The 25,455-nt window shown below is 41.5% G+C and overlaps 1 protein-coding gene across 5 annotated transcripts in view; it reads left to right on the forward strand.

Annotated features, from left to right (window-relative positions):
• The first annotated feature begins 17,028 nt into the window (after positions 1-17,028).
• Nfia (nuclear factor I A) overlaps positions 17,029-25,455 on the forward strand; it is a 379,923-nt gene continuing 371,496 nt past the window's right edge. For 2 of the 5 annotated variants that reach the window (XM_069987171.1, XM_069987175.1), the window contains exons 1-2: positions 17,031-17,424; positions 23,091-23,622. In XM_069987171.1, the coding sequence (XP_069843272.1) occupies positions 17,398-17,424; positions 23,091-23,622 (559 nt within the window). In that variant the 5' untranslated portion in view covers positions 17,031-17,397. Of the gene's footprint in view, positions 17,425-23,090; positions 23,623-25,455 lie in introns of all 5 variants that reach the window. The other 3 variants (XM_069987173.1, XM_069987172.1, XM_069987174.1) reach the window with 3 other exon arrangements.

Consider the following 25,455-nt stretch of genomic DNA (forward strand, 5'->3'; position numbering starts at 1 on the left):
TATTTCAAAAATAAGAATACAAGAAAATTAATGGAAAGCTCTTTGAGTATTAAGTAGGCCTGAAACTTTAAAAATGCTCCTTTAAAGTTTATCTGAGCTAATGCTTTTAGTGCTATCTTCTTATAACCAGGATTTGTCATCATAAGGACCTGGTCAGGGAGTCACATCTGCTTTTTAAAGTATGCTTGGTTATACATTTTTGAAAGGAAAAAAATCACAAGCCAAACATTCTTATTGTGGGAAACATTTAATAATGTGCTGCTGTTTTTCTTTAAGATTGTTTTCTTAAGGTAATGAGTATCCATCTAGGAATTTAAGATATTAATAAATATAACCACTAATCATGGCGTTTAATAGTTGTTTTTATTTTTAAAGTAACAAAACACTATGGTGAAACATATTTTACATTTCTCCTATTTCACTTGTACCAAACAACTGTGAAAAATGAGGGTCTTTGGGGTGGTTAATGCAATTATTTCTGCTATGGACCTGTTGGTACTGTACTTAGCATACCTACTCAGACAGCAACTTCTAACAGTAAGTTTGTAACTTTAAAAACTTAAAGCAAAGACATGAGCAAATTGAAACCACTGGAACGATGGCATAATAATGTCAAAACAATGTAGGTACTCATGAAACTATGGGTTTCTATTGAGCTTCACCAAGGAAGCAGAAGAGAAGGAAGAGTGAGCTTCAATATCTTTCCAAGTAAGAAAACTTAGCGTTGGAAACAACAGGTGTTTGTCTAGGTGTTCTTATCTACTGGAAGAAAGGGCTCCCCTGAATGCACTAAAAACATTGTTATAACTCAATAATGTTTTAAATAACATGATATTGCAACGTGTGTTTCTCTTGATTATCTGTAAACATAAAATCATCTCAAATTCTGACTTTGACCAGTCAAATTGGACACTAATAATTTTTTTAACGTAATCCAGAATTTAATCCAATATTGTGTTGTCACATCCAGACACAGTACTTAGTGTAACCCAATGTTTAAAAAAGAGCAAGACTTTGGATTTGAAGAGAGATGGTGAGGTAGGATGCAGCTCACTATGTCATTTCTGATCTGGAGAAGGTGATTATACTACAGCTTTATGGCAAATAAGCCTTAACTATAATTGCTTACTTTTTAAAAGGCCAGCTCATGCCTTTCTTGTCCCGTGTCCAGGTATCTAAGACAGAAACACTGGTGGCATTCAGTATATGTTTCCTAAACGTGAATTGACTTGATAGTTCCATACTTTCAAATTCAAATTGTAATAGCATAAATTTTGGTAGCTGACAGGCTAGCAGAAACACTTTGGCAGAGAACCAATTGGGGAAACTTGGTTTCTACCTCCTATCTCATGACAATTAACATATGTTTGATTTACTGTCAACTTGATAGCTCTTGCTAGGATTAGCCAACTAATAGGAATAATGTTAAAGCCAGAAAACACCATTCTTTGGTTTCTTTTTTTTTTTTGAGACATTATATTTTTTAATGTATTATAAATATACCAAATATATTGCAAAATTTAAAATTTTCAGGTTTCTGCCTGACCCTGCCTAAAACAAACAGGCCATTTCAAGCATGCACGCCAAACAAAAGCACTCTTTATAATTAGTTCTCCTTGCACTCCTTTTGGTTTTCTTTCTTGGTAAACACGAAGTAAAAACTATGCCAAAATAACAAAATGCACTGATGGTAAATGCCAATCTTTCCAGCATTACTTTTACTGACCAAAGCATTACTGATTAAATAAATCTTAACATCTGCAATACACCAAGACATTTTTCCTGCATATTAAACCCAAAGTATTTTCCCTAAATATCTCATTTCTGCATTCATGACTTATTTTCTTGCCCTATTAAAAATATACTGGACATCAGTGCCTCATGCCTATAATCCTAGCTACTCAGGAGGCTAGGATCAGAGGATCTCAGTTCAAAGTCCACCCAGGCAGGAACATCTAGGAGACTTTTATCTACAATTAACCACCAAAACGCCAGATGTGGAGCTGCATCTTAAGTGGACCAGCACAAACATAAACAAACAAACAAACAAACAGATAAGACATACTAGGGATCATTCCTTGTTTTCACAGATGCACAACCCAGATCTTTCATTGTAGAGGAAATGAGAGAAAAGTAATATTGCTATATAACTGTGATTTTATAGGAAGGCATGATTTACAAAGAATATATATATGTAATTAGAAATAAACTATCCCAATTAAGATAAATGTCTACCTAATTAAATATGCATTTACTAAAATTTCCCCATTAAAATGAAAGAAATGTCACATTTAATGTGACATTTAATTTTTTCAGTGGTACACTCTAACACCTAGGGCCTAACACATGCTAGGCAAGCACTCCACTGCTAAGTTAGAACCATAGGCCAATATTTGTTTCTAATTTTACAAAGGGATGATACTTTCCCATGAGAAGTATTTTTTTTTTAAGTTGCTCTAGTGTTGTAGTTCTAAAATATTAGTTGAAAAACTAGTGGCTTCAATGTGGTAGTGCCTTACCAACTACCATGACTAGGTCAGCTGATGTAGTTCACACATTTCAGAGAAATGTTGACTGACCGTGTTTTATTGTAAAGAGAAGTATAGGCAGGTATTGTTTACCAAGTTGAAATAAACTTGATCTAAGTGTCTTTTGTTCCAGGATAGGCTCTGGGACATCTTGACTACCGTTCCTACTTTCAAAACAAAAGGAAACATGAGCTAATTAGGAGAGAAAGAATGGGTGCTTGTTTCTGGACCTCTGTAGTTCATTCTTCACACTGCTATCAGAGTGATTTTTCTAAAACACTCCTCTTATTACCACCTCCTTTAAAACTCTAATGAGTCCCCATTGCTTTCATGATAAAGTCTATAGTCCTTAAAGTTCATCACGAGGGCCAGTATGTTCTGACTGGTGTTTACTTTTTCAGGGTCACCTGGACACTGGTTCTCCCACTAGCTTGTATCCACTTTAGTTTATTCCTTCAACTAACATCCCAACCTTCCTTTTCCTCTGATCCATTGTCATTGGACACCTATTATCCTCAAGAAGACACCTGCTCCCACATTCAAAAAGTATTTCTGAAATGAATCAGTGAAGAAATGATATGTGAACCCATATGCATGTAGTTCTATGACACAGAATTATAGATCTTCAAAATAGTTCAAAGATATTTAAGAGCTGTAGATGTAGGGTGGTTGGAGTGATTCTAATAATTCAAGCTACTTTCAAAGATCATATAGTTAGAGTTCTGGGACTGGAATAGTTGAGGACCGACAGGGACCAGTGTAACCAAACAACTGGGACCAGAATTAGAGATTTGTGATGCTCATGAAATCAGCTCCATAGATGAAACAAATCATAAAAGAATCTCTTCAAGTTTGTTCAAAAACAAATTCAGATTGCTATTGCATTCCCAAAAAATTAAAAATAGAATTACTATTTAATCTAGAAATCACACTTCTTTAATGCCCCAAAGCATCAAAAACAGAGACATTGAAATGGATATTTATGCACACCGCTGTGCATAGAAGCACTACTCACAGTAGTCCAAAAAATTGGAAGCAAGCCAAGTGGCCACTGATAGATGAATGGATAAACAAAATGTGTCATGTGTGTATGGGTATATGTGTGGCACATACACACACAGTGTCTCGGTCCTGAGTTCAAGCTCTAGTACTGACACACATACACATACACACAAAGAACATGGAATAATGTTGCCCAGCCCTGGGATGATGGGAGGTAATTGTTGGGCATAATTTCGTTAGGGAAGATGAAAACATCTGCAGATGGACAGTAGTGACTGTTGACCAACATGAATCTACTTAATGCTTCTCAACTGTACATTTTAAATGGTTAGAACAGTAAATGTTATCTTGTATATAGTTTACAACAATTTAATGAGAAAAGATGAACAATTGTCTATTGCCAAGGTAGTGTCAGATCATGTCTTTTTCTTTTTTTATTGGAGGGTGGCGGTGGTTGTAGGGTTTGAACTAAGGGCCTAGATGCTGTCCCTGACCTCTTTTGCTCAAGGCTAGCACTCTACCACTTTGAGCCACAACCCCACTTCTGGTTTTCTGGCAGTTGATTGGAGATTAGAGTCTCACTGAATTTCCTGCCCAGGCTGGCTTAGAACTATGATCCTCAGATCTCAGCCTCCTGAGTAGCTAGGATTACACACACAAACCACCAGCACCTGGCAAGATTATGTCTTATTTTCCTACCTTGACTCTTAAAGCATTTGGTTAACTTGGAATCTGTTGTTGTTTTAACTTATTACTGCTTGTTGAAGCATAATACTCATTCTACTTATTGTATGGTACAAGTACAACTTGGTTCAATAGCATTCTTTGTTAGCATTCCCTTTGCTAACTGCATTCTGTGTAACCTGCTACAGAGACAAGTCAGGAGAGGTTGAGAGCTATTAGGGCCTGGGAAAGAGAATCTGTAGCCAGAGTCCCCATCAACTGTGTTCTCTGTTTCCTCTCTATTTTGTTCCCATTTTGCTAGTGATAGATTTTCATTCAGGATCCTGCACTTCTTAGACTTACCATTTGACCATATAGTCTGATTGTGATAAACTACAGGATTGAAGGAACAGATTTCTAGTAGTTTTCTACTTCCTTTGTTACTGATTTTCTGGCTGTGTAGGTACTGATGTAAAGTCAGATCCATTCTTCTTTAGAACAGTAGTCCTGTGATACCAGGGCAATTGGGCTCTCCCTGAGCAGTTCCTGAGAACAGTCATCTGAGATGGCTCCTGTCCTTCCCATTCCCTCTATCCCTATCCTGGATGGACTCTCACTCAGGAGACCCAGTCCACAGTTCAGGGCTCCTAACTAAAGCCTGAGCTTTTCATGATAGTGTCTGAGTGATTATCAGCAGTAACGGTTTGGTGGCAGGTTATGTAGCAAACTTTCTCAGACCTCAAGAACATGTGTATTGCTTTTGGGTAAGCCTTGTAGAATTTTATAATAATATGGATATTGTATATTTCATAAGTCTTTGCCTTTTCCTCTTTAGAACAATTATTAAAAACTCAAAATCAAAACTGTAAAGCAACTCTAGCCAAGTATTTAGAGAACTTGATTGAATTCAGGGTTTAATACCTACAGGTTCTCTATCACTTGAGTCACCCTTCCAGCCACTGTTTTGCATTAGTATTTTCAAGGTAGGGTCTTGTTTTTATCCCTGGATAAGCCTGGGCTGGGATCTTCCTACTAAATCTTCTCCATTTCACTGGAGATGTCAGGCCTTGGCAACAGTACCGTCATTGGCTGAGAAAGAGTCTTGTGAACCTCTTTCCTTCCCTTTCTTTCTTTCTTTTTTTTGCTTGTGCTAGACTCAAATTGTGATACTCTGATATCTGCTTCCCAAGTAACTAGGATTGCAGACTTGAGCTACTGCACCCAGTAATTTCACTTTATTTTATTTTATTTATTTTTTGTCAGTCATGGGCCTGAACTCTGGGCCTGGGCACTGTTCATCAGCTCTTCAGCTCAAGGCTAGCGCTCTACCACTTGAACCACAGTGCCACTTCTGGCTTTTTTTTTCTGCTTATGTGGTGCTGAGGAATCGAACCCAGGGCCTCATGCATTCAAGGCAAGTGCTCCATCACTGAGCCACCTTCCCAGCCAGTCACTTTATTTTTAATAGATTGTGTATGTGTGTATGTGTGGTATGCACACACACAGATACACAGACATCTCCATTGCAAAAATTTAGAAAATATAGGCAGGATTAATATGACCACATTCTTTTCTCTGTATAGACCTCTATTAACAACTAGTTGTACAAGCCTGCAGTGAACAAAAACTTAGTTTTTTTCACAGTTTCACCTGGGTAATTTCAGTGAATTTTAATGAAATATCAAGAAGAAAGCAGGGGCGATGATACCTGTGTTTTATAGAAGAGACAGGTAGAGGTGCTTGCCAGAGGGCTTGAACTACCCAAGGTTATCAGGGGAAGAGCATGGAGCGGAGGCAGCCTATTGTTCTAAACCCCACAGCATTAGGACTCATAAGTTCCAGTTCTAGATCATTGTCCTTAGCTTTATTTACTTTTCCTGAAAATTATCCTTTAATTGTCTGAGCATATTCAACTAAAGCTTTAAGTACGCACCTGGATATTTTCCCCCTTGTTTGGAAAAGAACTTTGTTTGGAAAATAACTTTTCTTTTTTCTATCAGGTTCATTAATAGTATTTCTTCACTTTCCCAGGCCTCTTTCTGACGTTGATACCAGAGATATTTATTTGCTTCTTTCCCAATTGTGCAGCATAGCCCTTGCATGAGGTAATGCAACTGGCACAGGCTTGGGGATTAATTCTTTACCAGCTGTGTGGCCATGAGCTAGCTCCTTAAACTCTGCCCGTTTCAGTTTTATCATCTGTAAAATGTGGTGGCTGGATACATTTGAGTTCCCCTTCAGCTCTCTTCTTTTGTGTCTTGTAAACTCATACATTTCTACCTTTACTTTAGGCAATTTTTCTTCTCTAGTTACCCTAGCAGCTTAGGGATGTGACATCGTTTTTGGACTTCTGTAGTTTGTTGTGGTGCAACCAAGATAAGAAGGATGGGTCCATGTGTTGACTTTTTATTATGATGATAACCACTAACCATCAAAATTGTACTTTAAAAGAATGGAAGCCTAAACTTTCTGCTAAAGCCCTTATAAATTAACGTTTTGGAGAGAAATTTGAGATGAATTGAATATTCTATTCAACCATCCATTAAGTGAATGACCTTGTGTAAGACCCCACAGACTCCTGGGTGTTAATTTCTTCATTTTTGTGCAGCAGGAATGGTAATGCCTGACTCTCCTGCTCAAAAGGCAGGTAAGAAATGATGATGTGTGGAGGTTCAATGGAAGGCAACTTTACTGTCCTGCTAGTTATACTTACAATTATCCCCTGGGGTAATGCCCACATCAGCCATTCTTTTAACCCTGTTTTCTGTCAATGTACCAGTCTTGTTCATGTATTCATTTACACATTAATTCACAAACCATTTATTGAGAATCTACTGTAGTAGTTGGTTTGGAGGCATATAGAATAAAAACCATAATTGGACTTTCAAGGAACCCATAGGCTGGTAGACTCATACAAATACATAACTGGTATACAAAGTAAAGAGAGATATTGTAGAGGGGTATAAGGCATTATAGGTCACAGGGAAGGGTTGACCATTGTTCCTAAGAAAGGTAGAAAGCATTAATCCAGCTCTTTTTAAAAAATGAGTGGTATACAATAAAAAAAAAAAGAACCTCGGGGAAGGTAGGGAGGGAAGGGATGGTAGGGGGAAAACAATGGAGGGGGTAACAATGTTCAATAGGAAGTGTACTCATTACCTCACTCATGTAACTGTAAACCTCTGTATAGTATCTTTACAATAAAAAAAAATGAGTGGTATAGTTTGGTGCTGTCAGCTTATATCTGTAGTCCTAGCTTCCCAAGAGTCTGAGATTTGAGGATTGAGGTTCAAAGCCAGCCCCAGCAGAAAAGCCCATGAGACTTTAATTACCAACTAACCAGCATGAAGCTGAAAGTAGAAGTGGAGGTGTGGCTCAAGTGGTAGAGCACTAAACTTAAGCAAAAAAGTGCAGGGAGAATACCCAGGCCCTGAGTTCATGTCCCAGCCCCAGGACTGATGCATGCACATGCCGCACGCGAATGCACATGCGTGCGCACACACACACACACACACACACACACACACACACACACACACACACACAAAAGTGACTTGGATGATTTAGGATTTAACACAGGAATGGCAAGAAAATGTGAAATAGATCTCTGCCTACCAGTATTTTATTTAATTTACAAATTAAAATGATTATCTAAAATCCATCGCAATTTTGAATTATGTCTTTAATTCTGCAAGATTCTGATGCTCTGGTTTCCATGTCAATGACTTGCAAGAGGATTATATTTTTATTTGGGTCAACAAAGACTTCCTGGAAGAGCCAACTATTTTCAAGGTATAAAGCCAACCTACATGAAAACCTGAGGCCCTCAATGGAGTTAGTAATCCAAAGTCATCCTATTCAACATGTATCTGACCTTTAGAGCTATGGTGGAGCTGAGCTTACTGGGATGCAAATTTGGAGGGCTAGGAAGAATCAACATAGTGTCAACACTCAATACATAAGTGTTTATTATTACTTTATTTTCTATTCCTAGTCTTAGGTACTATTTTAAAATTAAATTGAGTACTATTATTACTGTTCTTATCTTAAATTTAATATCAGTAGGTTTAAGGATACAGAAATAGTAATATTTGAAGTATAGAGCTCCTCCTTCACTAATAGATCATACTTCATATTTGCATACTGGGACATGAAGGGCAGTCTTCTAAATGATGGGTAGGTATTTGTGTGCTGGTACTGGAACTTGAACTCAGAGCCTCACACTCTGCTTGGTTGGTGTGCTCATGGCTGGTGCTCTACCACTTGAGCCATGCCTCCATTGCCCTAAATTATTCCTGTTCCAAAACATCAGTGATGGACCACCCTTATCTCCTCACCTCCCTTGCAGTGTCAGTCAGCTTTGTATAGGTGTGGTCAAAATGTCAGGGAAAACAATTTAAAGGCAGGGGATATTAATTCTGGGTCATGGTTTCAGAACTTTCAGTCCATAGGTCTTGGCTTTGTTGATTCTGGATCCACTGTGAGGCCAATCATCATTGGCCTGGGAGCACTTGAAGGAGGCCATTCATCTGATCATATTCAGAAGGGAGGAAAAGAGAAAGAGTGGGAGAAAGGGAGGGAGGGAGAGAGGGGGAGAGAGAGAGAGGAAAGGAATATCTTAAAACAATCACAGCACCTCTAGTTGGTCCCATATCCCAAAGTTTCCAGAACCTCCCAATATGGCACCATCAGCTAGGACTCAACCATTTAATACATGAGGCTTTGGGGGGAACATTTAACATCTAAACCATTACACACACCCTCTACTATTTTCTCCCTCTCTCTTCCCTATTCATTCCAGGTGTATGATAGCTTAGGACTTCAGCTTCTCTTGCCTCTTTCTAACTGCTCTCTTTGCCTCCACTACTAGAATATTCTTTTTTTATATGTAATTTTACTCTATGTACCTATATATCAAATACTTTTGATATCTTCTCAATCTTTCAAGCAAAAGTTCAAATGGCTCACAAGACTCTCCATCATCTTGCCTTGGCCTCTTTTCTAATCTTCCCTCCAGTAAATATAGAGTAAGGCAAATAATGCTATGAAACTAGCAAATACATCTCCATTCTGTGGCCCATGATAAGAAGTGAGATGATTGCATTTATCTGGAGAGGAATATCTTATTTTTCCTGTTCATGTGACACACACATATGTGTGTGTGTGTGTGTGTGTGTGTGTGTGTGTGCGTGTTTAACACAAATGTCATTTCCTTTTCTTCAGCTTTCATGACTCTATTGGGACACCAGGCAAAATCACCATGGCCCCTTATATACACTTTGTGCCTCATCTTCACCTGTGGAACTCACAGCTTCTTAGAGGAAGAAATAGTATTTTACACTTTTGTATCCCCAGTACTTAGCACATTCACTGTGCCTAGAATGTGGTTTTATTTTAGCTATCCTCTATTGAGTAAATAAAATGCCTTAGATAATTTATGTATGTTATCTAGATATTACCCATGTTCCAGATGAGGATGATAAAGCTTAGAAACCTAAGTTGAACTCCAGCAGCTATGCTATGTTGGTGTTGACTAAATAGGAATATAAGAGGTCACTTTGGAAATGGTGTTACCTTACCATATTAAATCAATGCACTCGAAACTCACTGTTACCTGTTATTGATAGCGCTGGCTGCTTAGTGTTGTGAATTACCCAGACCATGGCAATGCAACACACAGAGCAATGTAATAGAGGTTGATATTACCTGTGCATTGCAGAGATTCTTAACACTTGATAAAACCTCTATATTCTCACAACAGGTTGATGTCCTATTTTATAGGTGTTATAAGGCCATATAGATTGATACCAGTTGAACTAGGCCTAGAACTTTCGTTACTTAAAAATCATTATTATTTTTAACTTAAACTTCTATATCCCATTAAGTATACCTGACTGAAAGTAGTCTGCCAAATGGGAAGGGATGTTCAGTGGAGAAGGCCTGGATTAAATGCCACCAAGTAAGAGCCTATCTGAATCTATGAAAGGTAATAACTCTGCCAAAGGTAATACAGTGCCAAGGACAGCCACAAAGGACAAGCCAGAGTTGTACAGGACTAAGCCAGAGTTGTGATTTCACTATAAAACATAAGATTTCTCCAGCCTCTAACTGTGCAAGAGCTTGTTATTAATTAATTAGATCCCTTCATCAAGTACAGTTAAGAAAAACAGACAACTAACAGGTTGTTTTGTCTTCCTGAATTATTGGGTACTTTTTAATAGAATGAGCTAAGCATACATTTTTCTATAATTCAATCACTAAGCAAAATATCCCAAGTTACTTAACTGACACAAAGCAAACACATTTTTTAAAGTGACAACAACAAAACACAACAAAAAGTGCAATAGCTTGGCTGATACTTGCCTTTTAAAGAGACAATCCCCTACTTGTGTAGCTGAAGGTCTCTGCTCTACATTGACACTATTTTGATGATTGAAGAAAACATCTTAACCTTTGACATTGAAATATCCAAATGAAATGATCTTAGAGTCTGGGCTAATGAATAAGGTGAGTCAGTGAAGGACTTCATGTTCCAGTTACACTCTTCAAACCCCTCCTTCCCTAAAGAAAAAAATCAAACAACCCCTTCCCTCTTACAGTTCTGGGGGGGCGGGGGGGGGGGGGGGGGGGAGAAGATGAGGGCTTGCCTTAGAATCTCCATAGCCCAGGATTTGTAAGGATATTGGTAAAAGAGCTTAACGATTATGAGAATGACAGTGTATCTTTTGCTTTAAAAGAGCAGTTTTTTTCTTCAAGGAGCCCAACTAGCAATTCTATATTCAGTATTCAGTCATTTGCAGGGAGAGCGGCACTATCTTGTTCTTTTCCCCACCCAGAGTGGAAGCTTTATTTCATTGCACGTTCCCTATGACATTTTGCTCTCTCTTGATTTAATGCACCAAAGAGGATCTTTAACTTTTGGTCTACACCAGTGCAAATAAAGGTTAAATCTCTCACTAACCATCATGAACTAGCCTAATAACTCACTAGAGGCTCTGAAAAAAAAGAAACCGAGAAAGCAGGTGTGCAGTTTTGATTAAAACATGCAAATCCCACACGACTGCAGGGAAAGGAACTATAGATATGCCCATCTCCCATATCCACTCCGCAAACAGGGAAACTTCCACTGCACCAAAAACACGAGCCCCGGAGTGGGGCCTAGTAACACTGGGCTTTTCTTCCGAATGGTGTCCTAACTGGAGCCTGCGCTGAATGCAGGGGCTCCCATTGGCCACGCGCCGTGGGGGAGGAGGAGACTGGCTGGGAGAAAGATGGGAGGAGGGGAGACACGGCAAGGCCTTCTCCCTGCCCCCCTCCCAGACCCCCCTCGCCCGCAGCCCCCACCGCCCTTTGCGTGGTTACTATGCAAATTGAAGCGATTGCGGAAATAAACAAGAGAGAGGGTGGTGAGAGGAGAGAGGGACTGCCGAAAAGGATGGCAACTTCTGCGGACTCCTGCAATCCAAAGCACACAGGACAAAACCAGAAAGAATCTGAGAACCAGCCAGCCCGGATTGGATTGCTTTCAAATAGGAGAGAGAGGGAGAAAGAGAGGAAGAGAGAGTGGATGAGGGAGAAAGGGAGGAAGGGAAAAGGGAGGGAGGGAGAAGGGGGGTATGGAGAGAAGGAGGGAGGGAGGGAGAGAGGGTGGGAGAGAGTGAGACAGAGAGAGGGAAATTGCTCCTGGCATTGGCAAAAGCCTTCTGATTTGGAGTAAAAAAAATGTTTTTCGTCAAGAAGCCTGCAATTGGCCAGTAGCTTTAAAAACAAATCTCTTCCGGGTTTCCAAACGGTTCCAAATTTGTATAGATATTTTTTAATTAAAAAAACAAAGAGGCGACTACCAATGAAGCAATTCATCTGAGCATTTTAAAGTTTCTCACGTACTCTTTTTACATTGCAATGGTACGTGTCACATCTTAAACTTTCTGTTTTACGTTTAGACAATATGCATTTTATAAACAATAATGATAGAATGATTATGCTTAATGACTGAGACTTTCTGTAACTCAAATATGCACTTAAGTGATTGCTGGGTAAATGTCTATCGTGATGCTTTTCTTTAAAAGATATAGCTTTGTGGCGTTTTTTACTGTGTGCATCTGAGACCGACTTTCCCTTTTTTTTTTTTTTTCGAGATTTGAAAAAATTGCTGAGCTTAACAGATTTTTTTTTTCTCCTAGCGCTTGCTCGGTTCCAGAAAGGGGTGGGGGAATCCTGTACGTGCTCCATTCTGTAAAAGACGTCTGGCCTTAGCAGTCAACCTAACCCGAAAAAGAAATGTCTGGACCGGGAGAATAATTGACGATTCGGTCCTCTAATCAATGGGACAACATAGGAGATTGACTAAAGCTCCACCCAATCAGGAGAAAGCTCGAGGTGTACAATGAATGGCTTGCAATAGCCAGAGGGGGCGGGCAGAAGAGATCTGAAGTTCTCGGCTTCTCTGAAGGGGTTGGTGTGGTTCAAGCTGTCAATGCCACAAGCTCTTCCGGATTTAGCAAGCACAATAGGAAAGAGTTTGCAAGTTTAAGCGAGGGGGGAAAAGGTGATTGGGTATTTCCTTGCTTGACTCTGACGCCTTTTTCTCTGCCCTTTGGAAAAAGAAAAAAAAATTCTAGAGAAGCATTCTACTTTGAATTAGCTATTTTTGGTAACTTTGTATTCGTTACTCGGGGGGAAAACTGGTAACTTGTGGAAGTTGGAAGTGGCCTGGATTTGGGGGCTACAGGGAGCTTTGGGGAATGATATATTTTGCATACTCAGCATTTCAGAACTCACTCTGATTCCCTGAGAAGCTTTGACATTTCCAGTACTTTGAAGGAATGGGTGAGGTCCTCTTGATCTCTGATGTCTTAAAAGAGAATGCTTCACAGGTGGATTGACAGCTGTTTCATACATTTGAAAGGAAGGGAGTGGATTTTCTTTAGCTTTTCTTGAATTCTACTGTTTAAGTATTTGTTCAGTAGTAAACAGGATAGTTAAGACAGGCCAAGTTCACATTTCTTGTTCCCACAACAACCCCTCCTGAAGCTGCAAGCCTGTAAGATTGCTGACTTCCTAACTGTTAGCTGTAGTCTGGCCTCTTGTTCAAGTCCTTGACCCCAGTTCAGTGGAAAGCAACTGTAGTAGCTTGTCTTGGAGATTGTAACTAAGTAGCCTCTGCCTGAAATATATCTATCACCTTTTCTCTGATTAGAACACCTAATCCTGTTGGGAAGTGAATGGAAAATAATCTTAGACTTTTTTTTTTGGACATTCCCATCTAATTATTTCCTAAGGCTTTGGGCCTTCCAGTAAAATCCTGTTTTAACTTTTTATGTTCAACTTTACTGGAGGTGTTGGGTTCAGCAACATGATTCAATTTAGGATTTTATACACATAAGAAAAATTAGCACACAAGTGCTCAGCTAGTCAAAAACTAGAGAAGAAAAATGTTGGCAAATGTGAGTTAATGAAGTTAGTCTTGGTAAGAACTACAAAGTGAATGGTGGTTGTCACTTACAAATCCCAGTGAGGATATTCGCTGCTTTGGGCATTAAAATCAAAATCATATTAATAAGATTTGCCAATTAAGTAACCTGCAAAATGAGAGGTATTTGAGATGTATATATAAGTGAAACCTTATTGACATAATTTATATATCTAAGAGGATTTCACTAAAGCTGGCAAGGTAATGTTTCTGCAAATAAAACACAGTAAATGCAAGGCTGGGCTCTGGGCCAGGAAGAATATGGATAGCAGAGAGCATGACAGGAGACTCCTTTTCTCAGAGACAATCCCATTTCAAGGCAGCCTCCTACCAGTTTGCAAAATAAATGACTGGAGCGGTTATTTCCAATAAGGGGTTTATCCTTCCTAACAATGGGTCATTTATACCATGGCAGCAGTACAGTAAACTAGTTTTCATATTTCACCTGTTTCTTCCCCCTCCCCCGACTCTCTTTGACTCTATTCTGTCTCCTTACTATCTGGACAAGAATTTACTTTGCAATTTGGGAGCAAGAGAGAAAGTTGGAAAATAATTTTTTCCCCTTAGTCTGTCTTTGAGGAACATCTCTGTGTGTGTGTGTGTGTGTGTGTGTGTGTGTGTGTGTGTGTGTGTATGTGCGTGTGTATGTGTGCGTGTGAGTTTAAATTTATGCCTGTTGGAGAGAAAGTTACCAGAAACCTTTCTGTAACTGTAACTCTTCTACTGTATTTTTCTCAGTCGACTTTCCAAAAGCTGTAGCTGGAACTGGGCTTTGTAGTGTTTCCCCCGCCTCCCACCCCTCCTCCCCTCCCGCACGGGGGAGGGAGCGGGAGCTGGCCGAGATAGGAGAGAAAGCAGGAGCGGATGTGAAGGGCTTTGGTGCTGAACTTGGATCCAGCCCTTGCCTAGAGGGCGCAAACAATCGTCCCATATCCAAAAGTCTTCTGAAGGGCGCCAAAAGTTACTTAAGATAATATTGCTAACCGCAGAAAGCTGGAAATCGCGGGCACATCCACTGCTGTAACAAAAGAAGTTTTTAAAATGGAAATATCAGCATTAAATTACTTTCATTAAAAAAAACCCAGGGCGACGTGCCAGTCCTTTTTATAAAAATTTTTCCCCTTTCTTGAACTCAATCAAAAGTAAGAATCTTTGCTGTTTTGAAAAGAGGCAGATGTGAAGTGTATCTTTTAATACACCAAAAGAAAGATGTTAATCTACCCTAGAAGAGAGCGTCCCAAGAGTACACACTCGGAACAATAACTTCTCACCGTGCCTCAGTTACATGTTGGGACCGTCAGCCAGAAACTTCTATCGAGGAAACTTGGAGCGCTTGAAGTTATAGATCCCAGCAAAGGTTTTCGTGGCCAGGGGTGTTGACTCTGTAACTCGCCTAGCTTTGAGGGCATTTCCTCTCCTACTGAAATCCACCAGCAACTGAAGAAAGGCAGTTGTTCAGTTTTTTTTCCTTGGGGGGGGGGCAGGGTGAACGCTCTAATTAAAGGCTGAAGTTATTATTTCTCTTTACCACTTAATAAATACTTGAGAGGTTTTCAAGTATGTTTAAGATGGGGTGGGGGAGAGGATGGTTTCTCGAACACTGGGGATTTATTTGAGCACTAAAGTAACTAGGAACAAACACAATAATTTTAGACGGATGTCGAACTGTTTCAGGAGATTTTATTTTGTTTCTTGGATATTTCTTGCTCCTTACTTAAAAAGCAAGTCAGAATGGAAGTGGCCCTTGATACATCATGTACCCTTATTTGCCTGGTGGGCTTTCCATCTGAAATTTCCTCTTTTGGAGTCCCTTCCGCTATGTCACCTCTACCAAGGTGCAGATTCCCCTGTCTGGGTGCCAGGGTCCGGTTCAACATGATACCCTGCTCTTTCCCTTAGGACTTTTGAGAGGGTTTGGCAAACGTAGGAGACTGCAAATTCACATGAGGAAGAGGAAGAGAAAAAGATAGGACGGAGAAAAAGAGAGCTGGAGAAAAAAAACCTGAGGTTAGAAAAAAAAAACTGGAAAAGCAGGCTTATTGGCAACTTGCCAAACCCTAAAAACCACCCCCCTTTTCTGCCAAAACAATACTTTAGCAAACCTAAAATAATTGCAGGAAGCTCTTTTCCATTTTAAGAACTATTACCTGGGGGAGTCAAAAAAAAGAAGGGGTTCGGAAAAGGCACCTTTCCAGGGGGAGGCTAATGACAGCTGATGTTCACTCCTGGACATGCGTTTGTGGATCAGAGCATATGTCTTCCCTCAAGGGGACATCCCTTTCTTATTTGATTTTTTTTTCTCCTTCTAAACAGGAAAAAAAAAAGTCCCAGCTAAACCACTGCTGTTTCTAACGAGATAGAACTTTTTGTATGGCGTCTGTGTTCAAACCCACTGGTTCCAGAGTTCTGGGAGGGAAGAACGCTTCTTAATCTCCGCCTTCCTCTCTCCAGACAACCCCCCCCCCCCAAAAAAAAATCCGGTGAATCTTCTCGGTGAGATAATTCCCCACCACCCTGGCTTCTGAATGCCACAGGACCGAAGCTGCATGAAGTTTGCAGGATTTTGTGCATAATTACCTCTGCCGACGAATCTATTCCCACAGAAAGCTTCGCCCCAGAGATTACAATGCTTTGAGCCGTACCGCATTTCAGAGCAGGGGGGGGGGAGTGGGGGCGGCTGGCGAGAAAAGTTACCTAGGAGGTCTGATCTTTAAAGGAAATTTGTGTACATGCAAATGTGCCGCCCGACCTCCTCCTCCTCCTCCTCCAGGGCACCCTCCACTCGCCCGCACGGTGGCCCGGGGGTGGGGGGTGGGGTGGGGGGTAGGGGGAGGTGGGGGGAGGTGGGGTGTGCAGGCTAACCTGGCAAAGTTGCCCAAATCCTGCAGCGAGGTCCGCGAAGGTCTGCGGCGGGGAGGGGGGGGGATGGGGGACGAGGAAAAGTAGTTTTGTTTGCTTAAGCACATCCTGTGGCAGCCTATAGCTGCCCGGGAGTACAGACTGTAACTGCTCCTCACTGCGTTACCCAGTAAATGCGCTGAGCAGGGGAAGGGGGGGGGGTGGACGCAGAGGGGGGGGGGGTGTTCGAGCTGGAGAGAGCGAGCGAGCGAGCGAGCGATCGAGGGGGTGCAGAGAGCGAAGAGGGGAGCGAGCTAGGGAAGCGAGTGGAGACCCGGCTGGCTCGGCTGGGCTGGGCTGGGCTGGCGGGCGGGTGGGTGAGCGCGAGCGGCCGCGGAGGCTGGGGACCCGGGCTGGCCGCGGCGCCGCAGCCGCCCCCCTCCCCCACGCCCCCCTCCCCCGCCCCCCGGCGGCGGCGGCGCGAGCGGGCGGCGGCTGTGCGGTGCGGTGCAGAGAGGAGGCGGAGGCGGGCGCGCGGGCAGCTCACGGGCACCCGGGCCGGGCCGGCGCGGGAGCGGGAAAGGGTGCGCTATGCCTTTAACGCCCGCGTACAGTAGACGGTATAGTGGAGTGTAGGGAAACTCTAGGCGGGGTTAAAGTTCAGCCCATGGAGCGGCAATAGCGCTGGCTGGCTGCAGTTGAGCCGAGTTGGAAATGTGAACGCAAGAAGCAGGCTTGATTTTTTTTTCTTCCCCCCCTCCTCTCCCTCTCTCTCTCTTCTCTTTCTCTCTCCTCTCTCTTCCTCTCTCCCTCTCTCTCCTCTCTCACCCACACTCACGCACACCTCCAAACCGCACACCCAGACGCACACGCACACCCCACCGCCCGGCAGTTATGTATTCTCCGCTCTGTCTCACCCAGGTAAGCAGCTGTTGGGATGCGGAGGGGGTGAGGAGGGGGGTCGGGTGACTGGAGGGGGGGCGCCCGTCTGTGGCTGGGCAGGGGTGTGTGTGTGTTGGGGGGGGGAACCTGGGACCGTCACGCCGGCTGGGCCCGGGGCATGTGTCTCGGTGTGTGCCCGTGTCTGCGCGTGTTTCTGTGTGTGTGTGTGTGAGTGTGTGCGCGCGCGCGTGTGGAGGGGCTGGGAGGGGAGGAGGGGGAGAGAAATTCAGCTTTCAGAAAGTAACTTTGTTTCCATGCGGGTGCATTCCTCTTGCACGGCCATTTGTGTGGGCACATGGCTAATGGCGCCCTCTTATTAATGCGTTAATTAATATCGGGGCGCCGGACTGCGGAACGGCGGTGTGTTCGGACGCCCCGCACGTGTTTCCGCGGGGTTGCAGCCCATGACACACTGAAATCTGGACTCAGCGAATTCTGCCGCCCGGAGCGGAGGCTCCGGGTAGTTCCGCCGCGCCCGGGGAAAGGGGGGGGGGACCCGCGCACGGAGTGCACCGCGCACCCCGCGCTCTGCCGGCAGCCGCAGCCCCCCGAGTGCAGCAACGCCGCGGGTGCCGGCGCCCACGGCCCGGCCCCCCCACTTCCCCCGGAGCCCGCGCGGACCCCGCCACCTCCCCCGCCCCCCAAACTCTCTCTCTCGCTCTCTCTCTCTCTTTTTTTTTTACTTTTGTTTATTGTCAGCCTCCGGGGTCTCGGCCGTCGTCCGTACCCCGGCTCGGGACAGCGCCCCTTGGACGCGGACGGGGCGGCCGGCGGAGCTCCTCGGCCGAGCGGGGCTGCGTGGACGCGCGTCGCCCCGCGCCGGCCGGGTGGAGCCTGCGTCCTCGCCGCCCGCCCGCCCGCCCGCCCGCCCGCGCACTCGCTGCCCGCCCGCCCGCCCGCTCGCTCGCTTGCTTTTCCCCGAGTGAAAGTTTTCGGGGCCGGGACGAGTCCACGCTGCGCGGGTGCGGCGGGCAACTAAGGCCGCGGGCTGCGCGGGGCCCGGGTGCTCCGGGCGGAGTTGGAGCTTGAGATCCGCGGCCCCGGGCCGGACACGGTTCCTTCCCCCCGCCACCACACACACACACACACACACACACACACACACACACACACACACACACACACACACACACACACACACACACACACACGCACACGCACACCTCCCCCTCCACCCCCCTGCCGCCGCCTCCCGTCGTCGCCACTGCGCGATTCCGGCCGCTCCGTGCGCGCAGGACGGGGGCAACTTTTCCCCCTCCGACTCCACTCGGAGCGTGGGGGTCTGCGCACCCACCGCCCCTCCGTTCTACCCCCCCCCCACCCTGCGAGTCCGTCCCTCCGAGCCCTGCACCACCCTCAGGCAAAATACTGCTACTTCGAGGCCCTAAAATCTGAGCCCTTTTCAATACAGTATTTACTTTCTTTGACTAAAAGGCCTGAAGTCAGAATAGTTGTGCGCTAATTTTTCTTTTCTTTTTTGGGGGGAGGGGGACAAAAAAAGAAACCACCCGTGAGTTTTGATTCTGGTTTGGTACATTGCGATCTAGCCATTAAGCACCTACATAAACTTATTAAGCTTCAAATAAAATGTTTATTCACCAGTCCCTTCCGAAAATCTGCTCTCACTTCTTGCCTTCATATAGCCGGAGATAACGGTTTAACCAGATGACTTGGGAAGAACTGAAAAGCATCAGTTGTTTGCTCTCTCCTCTCTAGATTCTGGGGTTATTTGCCACGACATCCTTTCTTACTGCAGTATCTAGCAGTAATGATAGTGGCTATTTGATCTCAGAAGACTCTTAAATGCATTTTTATGTTGAAATGGTCTGTTTGGGATTTAGGCCTAGCATTAATAATGGATAGCAGTTGCTTTTGGTTATTGTAAGAAAGAGCCCCCCCCCCCAACAAACTTCCAAAGTTCTTATTTTAGTAACTTGTGGAAGTATGGAATGAAACTTTTCCAACCACTTCTGGCAAGGCTCACGATTGCATATGGATAAGATGCAAAGTGTAAGATAATTTGAATGAATTATAGACTGCAGTAAAAATGCTGAGATTCGAAGGCTGAAGTTCTACTTGGCAAAAGTTTGCCACCCAGAGAACTTGTAGATAATGCCAGTGTGTTGCCATTGAGAGAGAAGACCCTAATATACATCAGCGTCTTCTTAAGAAAACATAAACTTACCTTTCGGAGTCCTGCATGTGTAAGGAAACCTGTGTATCATGCAGGCCCAGGGTAGAATCAGGTATTTAATAAAATTGACCTCTTTTGGTTCATGAGCTATAGAAAGTTTTTTTTTTCTTCTTCTCCACCTCCCCCCCCCCCCACTACATATTTGGCAGTGTTGATTGATGGATTCACTAGGCCTCCTTCTGAAACGCCACTAAGAGAAATGCTTTCTTAGTGTAACAGTTTGTGAAGAAAATGTACAATAAATAGTGGATGAAGGATCATTTATTTTATGGGGGGGGTTAAAAATTGATTTACAATTTATTTAACTTTCTGGAGTATTTATAACGCTTTAGAGCCAGTTTCAGAAAGAAAAACTTAGGTAGTTTATTGCTCATTAAAAAGTAAAAAAGATCAGTAAGCCCAGTGATACAAGTGCTATACATAAAAAGCGGAAACTCTATTTACTTATTCGTACTTTTAAAAACTTTATCAAGAAAATGCCAGACGTCATATTTTATTCCAGGATGGACATACTATAAACAAACCATGTACCTGGCTAAATAGTGATAACCCAGTAGAAATTTATAGGTGAGTTTTTTTTAAAAATAGTTTTCAGAAATATCCATATTCTGAGGTGCTTGAACTTGGCTTGCTCTCAAACAGACCAACATTTAAGATGGCCTTTGAAACAGGTTTTCAGGTTTATTTTTTAATTGGTGGCCTGGAACATTCTTGCCAGCTACCTATGTAAAATGCTCTTTGTTTCCTCTTGAATATTTTGAAATATTATAGTAGCTTATGGCATTTTGTTCAGCAACATGCTTTATAAGGACATATCTGTTTAAAAATTAATCATTTAGACTATTCCAGGACATTTCCTACAAATTGATCTTTTTTTTTAAAGTTTGGATATTTTGAAATATTTTTAACCATAGGTTGAGAACGATAAATTAAAAAAATTAACTGGAGCTGTAAATGTGCATGGGAGTAAAGCTATACACAATATTGTGTATTTCCGATAATACATTGTAGCAACTTTTGGAAAATAACATTTTATAAATACGTTTGATGCAAAACTGGAGACTTACTTTATTCTTAATGACTGGTTGACACAGTTGGCCTTATTCACAGATTTTTAGGGTGAGATATGTAGGCATTTTGTTGGCAGGTAAATAGAATGCTTCTTAACAGGAAGAAACACAGTTCCTAGGGTTGTGTGTGTGTGTGTGTGTGTGTGTGTGTGTGTGTGTGTTTTAAAAAGCATTTTGGGACTATTGTTGGACATAAAAAATACAATGCCATATTAGAATGTTTACTTAAAATGATAATTCAAATAAAAAGTTGTAAATAAAATAATATTTTGATATAGATGTGAATTTTTTGGAACTAAGTTATTTTCTTTTGCAGTATGAAATGGGGCTGAGACTTTAAAATGAAGTCTTCCCTTTGGTGAAAGCTTACTGTGTAATTTAAGGTAAACTGCAGGAATTCTTTGCCGAATGCTGGTCCTCAGTATGTCCTGAATCTATAAGAAAATCAGTCTAAGTGAACGGTTGTTTCAAACTTAAAATTTATGTGTTTCAGAACATTTCGAGGATGAGCTCAGAATTTAGTAATGTTTAAATGCTTTGTGGTTTGGCATATGCCTTAACAGATAAACTGTGACTCTCCTCGTATTTCTTTCATCTAAAGAGTGAGGATAAGAAGATTCTCAAACATCACACATTTTAAAAATGCTAATGGTTTATGGGAAAGAATAAGATAATTCTTGTATTTTTTGCTTTTGGCCTTCCACTTGAAGAATGCACATGATACGAAAGCTAACTATTTCTCTTTGGATTTCTTTTATTGAAAGGGGGCCATTTTTCAAAGCTCGACTTGAAACAGAATATAGAACTTGTGCTGAGAGGAAAAATGTCAATTATTGCAGTGATTTATGACATATTATATTAATATATATCCTTTTTAAAAAAACAGTCACTTGTTACGCTCAGATGATTGATTATAATTTATAAATTTTTAGCAGACTTGTCTATTGAAATATTTTACTCATTTTATAGCTGAACATTAAGAAATTTAACATTTTCTTTGACTATTTTGGACAATACTTGCATTTCAAAAGCATATCTCTGGTTCAGTATACCAAACTCAACAAGAATGCATTTCATAATATTTTCACTATACCCTTAAAAAAGTCATCAAACATCTATTTAGTTTTCTTATCCTTATTTATTTGGAAGTAAGTAATTTACCTTTAGGGGAGGTTATGTGGCAGAAAGAAGTTATGTAAGAGTAGTATGGACTAGTTAATCAAAAGTTAGATGTACTCCGAAAACCCTGTGGAGAGGTTACTGTTTAATTAATTTTTTTTAAATATTTGTATTTCCTAACTAAATGTTAAAAGAATCAGACATTTTGAGTAAAAAAAGGGAGAAAAATTTAAATGGTTTCAATTGAATTTTATTTTCAAATTTTAAAAGGTGTCCGTGAGGGTTTTTCCTGGAATCTCATAAACTTGAGCATACCAGGTTCTCTGCTTCTCTGTGGGGAAAAAAGCAGAAATATTATTTTTAAAAATTAAATAATCTATTTTTTTCATTATTACTGAAGGCATGTCACAATCCTATCAGTAAATTAAATGTATTTATTTGCAACAGAGTTGTGATGCAGTTAGTTGCTTTTTGGCATGTATGCTTTTTTTTTGTTTATTTATTTTTTAATTCTCCATGTCCTCTACTCCCACTTTTTTTTTTCATTCCCATATGGTATCAGAGATTATATCTAAGGCATGGATGTTTTATGGTAGCCTGATGAACATCAAATTCTTCTTTTGTATGAAGACCCTGCCAAAATTTTCTTTTTGAATTAAAAAAAAATTATGTGCCACTCCCATGTTTGCGAGAGAACTTAAGATACCACCAAAATGCATATGAAATAGAACAGAGTCTACGTGAGGTATTTTAGAGGACAAGCCTTTGCTTTCATTGATAGTGGGGATTTTTGCTCTAAGACTTCCATAAACATTGACTGGCATCTGAATGTTCAGGATTTGCCAATCTGGCGGCCAGGCCCTGGCTGTACTACAAGTGGTGAGGTCAAGATAGGGACAAATTAGATATGTCCTCCTTGAAATAGGGTTAAGATTATATATTATTATAAGCATGGAGAGAAGCTTCATGTACTATCTAAAGGATCCCTAGGCCCAACAGTAGAGGCTGATGCACTTTGGGGAACATAGCTAAATATCTTTTAAGTTTTAGCAACTTCTTTCAGCTCGGGAGAGATGATACTGATGGCCTTGTTCCTTCTTTCCGGAAGGGGCATGAGAGATTGTAGGTGGAATTTGGGTAATGCAGTGCTCAATTCAATTTTTATGTGAAAGGAGAAATTACTTTTAAGGTGGCCCTCTGATGAAAGCTGTTCCTTTTTGTTTTCCTTGTTTTCATCATTTGGTTTCTGTGCCTTCTCCTAGGATGAATTTCATCCTTTCATTGAAGCACTTCTGCCGCACGTCAGAGCCTTTGCCTACACATGGTTCAACCTGCAGGCCCGAAAACGAAAATACTTCAAAAAACACGAAAAGCGTATGTCAAAAGAAGAAGAGAGAGCCGTGAAGGATGAATTGCTAAGTGAAAAACCAGAGGTCAAGCAGAAGTGGGCATCTCGACTTCTGGCAAAGTTACGGAAAGATATCAGACCTGAGTACCGAGAGGATTTTGTTCTTACAGTCACAGGGAAAAAGCCTCCATGTTGTGTTCTGTCCAACCCAGACCAGAAAGGCAAGATGCGAAGAATTGACTGCCTCCGCCAGGCAGATAAAGTCTGGAGGTTGGACCTTGTTATGGTGATCTTGTTCAAAGGTATTCCGCTGGAAAGTACTGATGGCGAGCGCCTTGTAAAGTCCCCGCAATGCTCTAATCCAGGGCTCTGTGTCCAGCCCCATCACATAGGGGTCTCTGTTAAGGAACTCGATTTATATTTGGCATACTTTGTGCATGCAGCAGGTAAGTGCGATGGTGAGAAATCCTTCTGCTTTCTTGTGTGTGTGTGTGTTTCTTTCCTGATGACTTTATATATGCCTGATCTTTCCTGAGCAATCCATGGTACAGGCCAGGTACTTAGAGCCAGTGTGGTTTCTCATAGACTAGTTAGCACAGCCTGAAGCTTTCTGTGTCCGGTTCCAGCTTTATGTAGGTGCCCAAGCATAGCTTTGAGAGAATTCTTACTATGTTCAGATCTTTTGGTAAGTGGTAGTCCCCAACAGGGGCCTGAAGTTTCGATCTTTTTTTTTTTTGGGATGAGGTGGGAGATAAGGCCTTATGAAAACCTTTGGAGTAAAAAAGGTATTTTAACAGGCAAGTGATCTAGTTAAAGGTCGTTTAGTTTGGTGGCAAGGCAATCTTGTTAGTTGCTTTTCTACTGGGAGTATTTTTTAGCCTACTGGGGCCTCTTGAACCCTTTTGCCAATTAAGAAGTTGGAGGTAAGAATACTATCAAATTGCTCATCATTTATGAAGGAAAGGTAATCACATTCATACACAAGCTGAGTAGCTTTGTTTTAGGAATTCTTAGTGTAGTTTCAAATAGCCAGAGAAACCAATCAACCAACAAAACTGCTTAAGTAATTGACAGAGGGGTTAACATTAAAAGTAACTAAACAGTGCCTGAGTACATTGAAAAGTTGCTATTGATAACTACCTGGAGGGGAGTTGTTCTGGATTTTATTAAACTCACTTTTTTTTTTTGAGACATGTTTTTACCAGTGCATGTTTCAGCATCTAGAATAGCAAGTCAGGATAAAACTGTGGAGAACTGGCTAAAACAGTCAATTTCTACTTTGTTCCTTTCGTCTCGTTTTTAGACAAAAGGCTCATTGTGTTATGTAAAAGCTTAGGTCTTGTGTAACTTGTTGACTTTTTATATGTACATATCAGTCTTGCTAGATTGCCTTCATGGCAGTTCCTTGAGCCAGATGGAAGAAAGGGAAAGTTATAGAGTCCTACCGGTGGCTCTTTGCAGAGATCATGTATTTGTGGGAGTTTATTTTTTGACAAAGGAGAGAGGAGATACTACCTGTAAAGTCAACATTGCACTTTTCTGCAAAAAATTTTTAGTTCTAAAAATGGTAACTATTTTTTCCAAAGGTCAGTGGATACTCTGCTTTCTATTATTTTCCACAAAATATGGTTTAGGAAGAGGACTTTTGTTATCCATCTGTCCTTACTTAAGAAGCTGGAGAAATTAACTTTGCAAGCATGTCACATCATCATTTGCATTCAGTTGGCAGAGGATAGTTGAGTATTTCAGAGGATGTGCTCTGTGAGTGGCTCAAATATTTGGGTTTTTGAAAATGTATATTTAATTATAAGGAGTGCCTTTTGCATTAAGCCAGTTCTGAATAGCAAAAATGAAAAAGCAATATGTCACGACTGATCCCTAAGCGGGAACAAGTGGCCCTTTACTATTCTGTTATTCATTTGTTTTGTCTATGGCAAGAGCAAAGTTAACTTTTATTTTTCCATTTATTTGCACCTATAAGTGCATCAAGGTGCAAAGAAAAAAAAGCATGGGCTATAATGCTTTCAAGGAGCACTATTCAAAATAGTGTGGTTTTCTTTTAGAAAGATAGGAAAATCATTTCTAAATTATAGTACTTGGCTGACCTATGAACTTGGGGTAACAACAAGTGAGGTAAATCAAATGTCTGCTTTCTTAGAAGATAGCCCCAATATGAAATTCCTGTGAAGTTTTTTTTTTTTTTTTTTTTAACCATAGTGAGCAGGACAGACCCATTCTAAGTTCGGCTTTAGTTTTCCCTTAGATCTAAAAGAAATGCA

Source organism: Dipodomys merriami, unplaced genomic scaffold (genome assembly GCF_024711535.1).
Source record: "Dipodomys merriami isolate MVZ:Mamm:240054 unplaced genomic scaffold, mDipMer1.0.p SCAF_34, whole genome shotgun sequence".
Lineage (NCBI taxonomy): Eukaryota > Metazoa > Chordata > Mammalia > Rodentia > Heteromyidae > Dipodomys > Dipodomys merriami.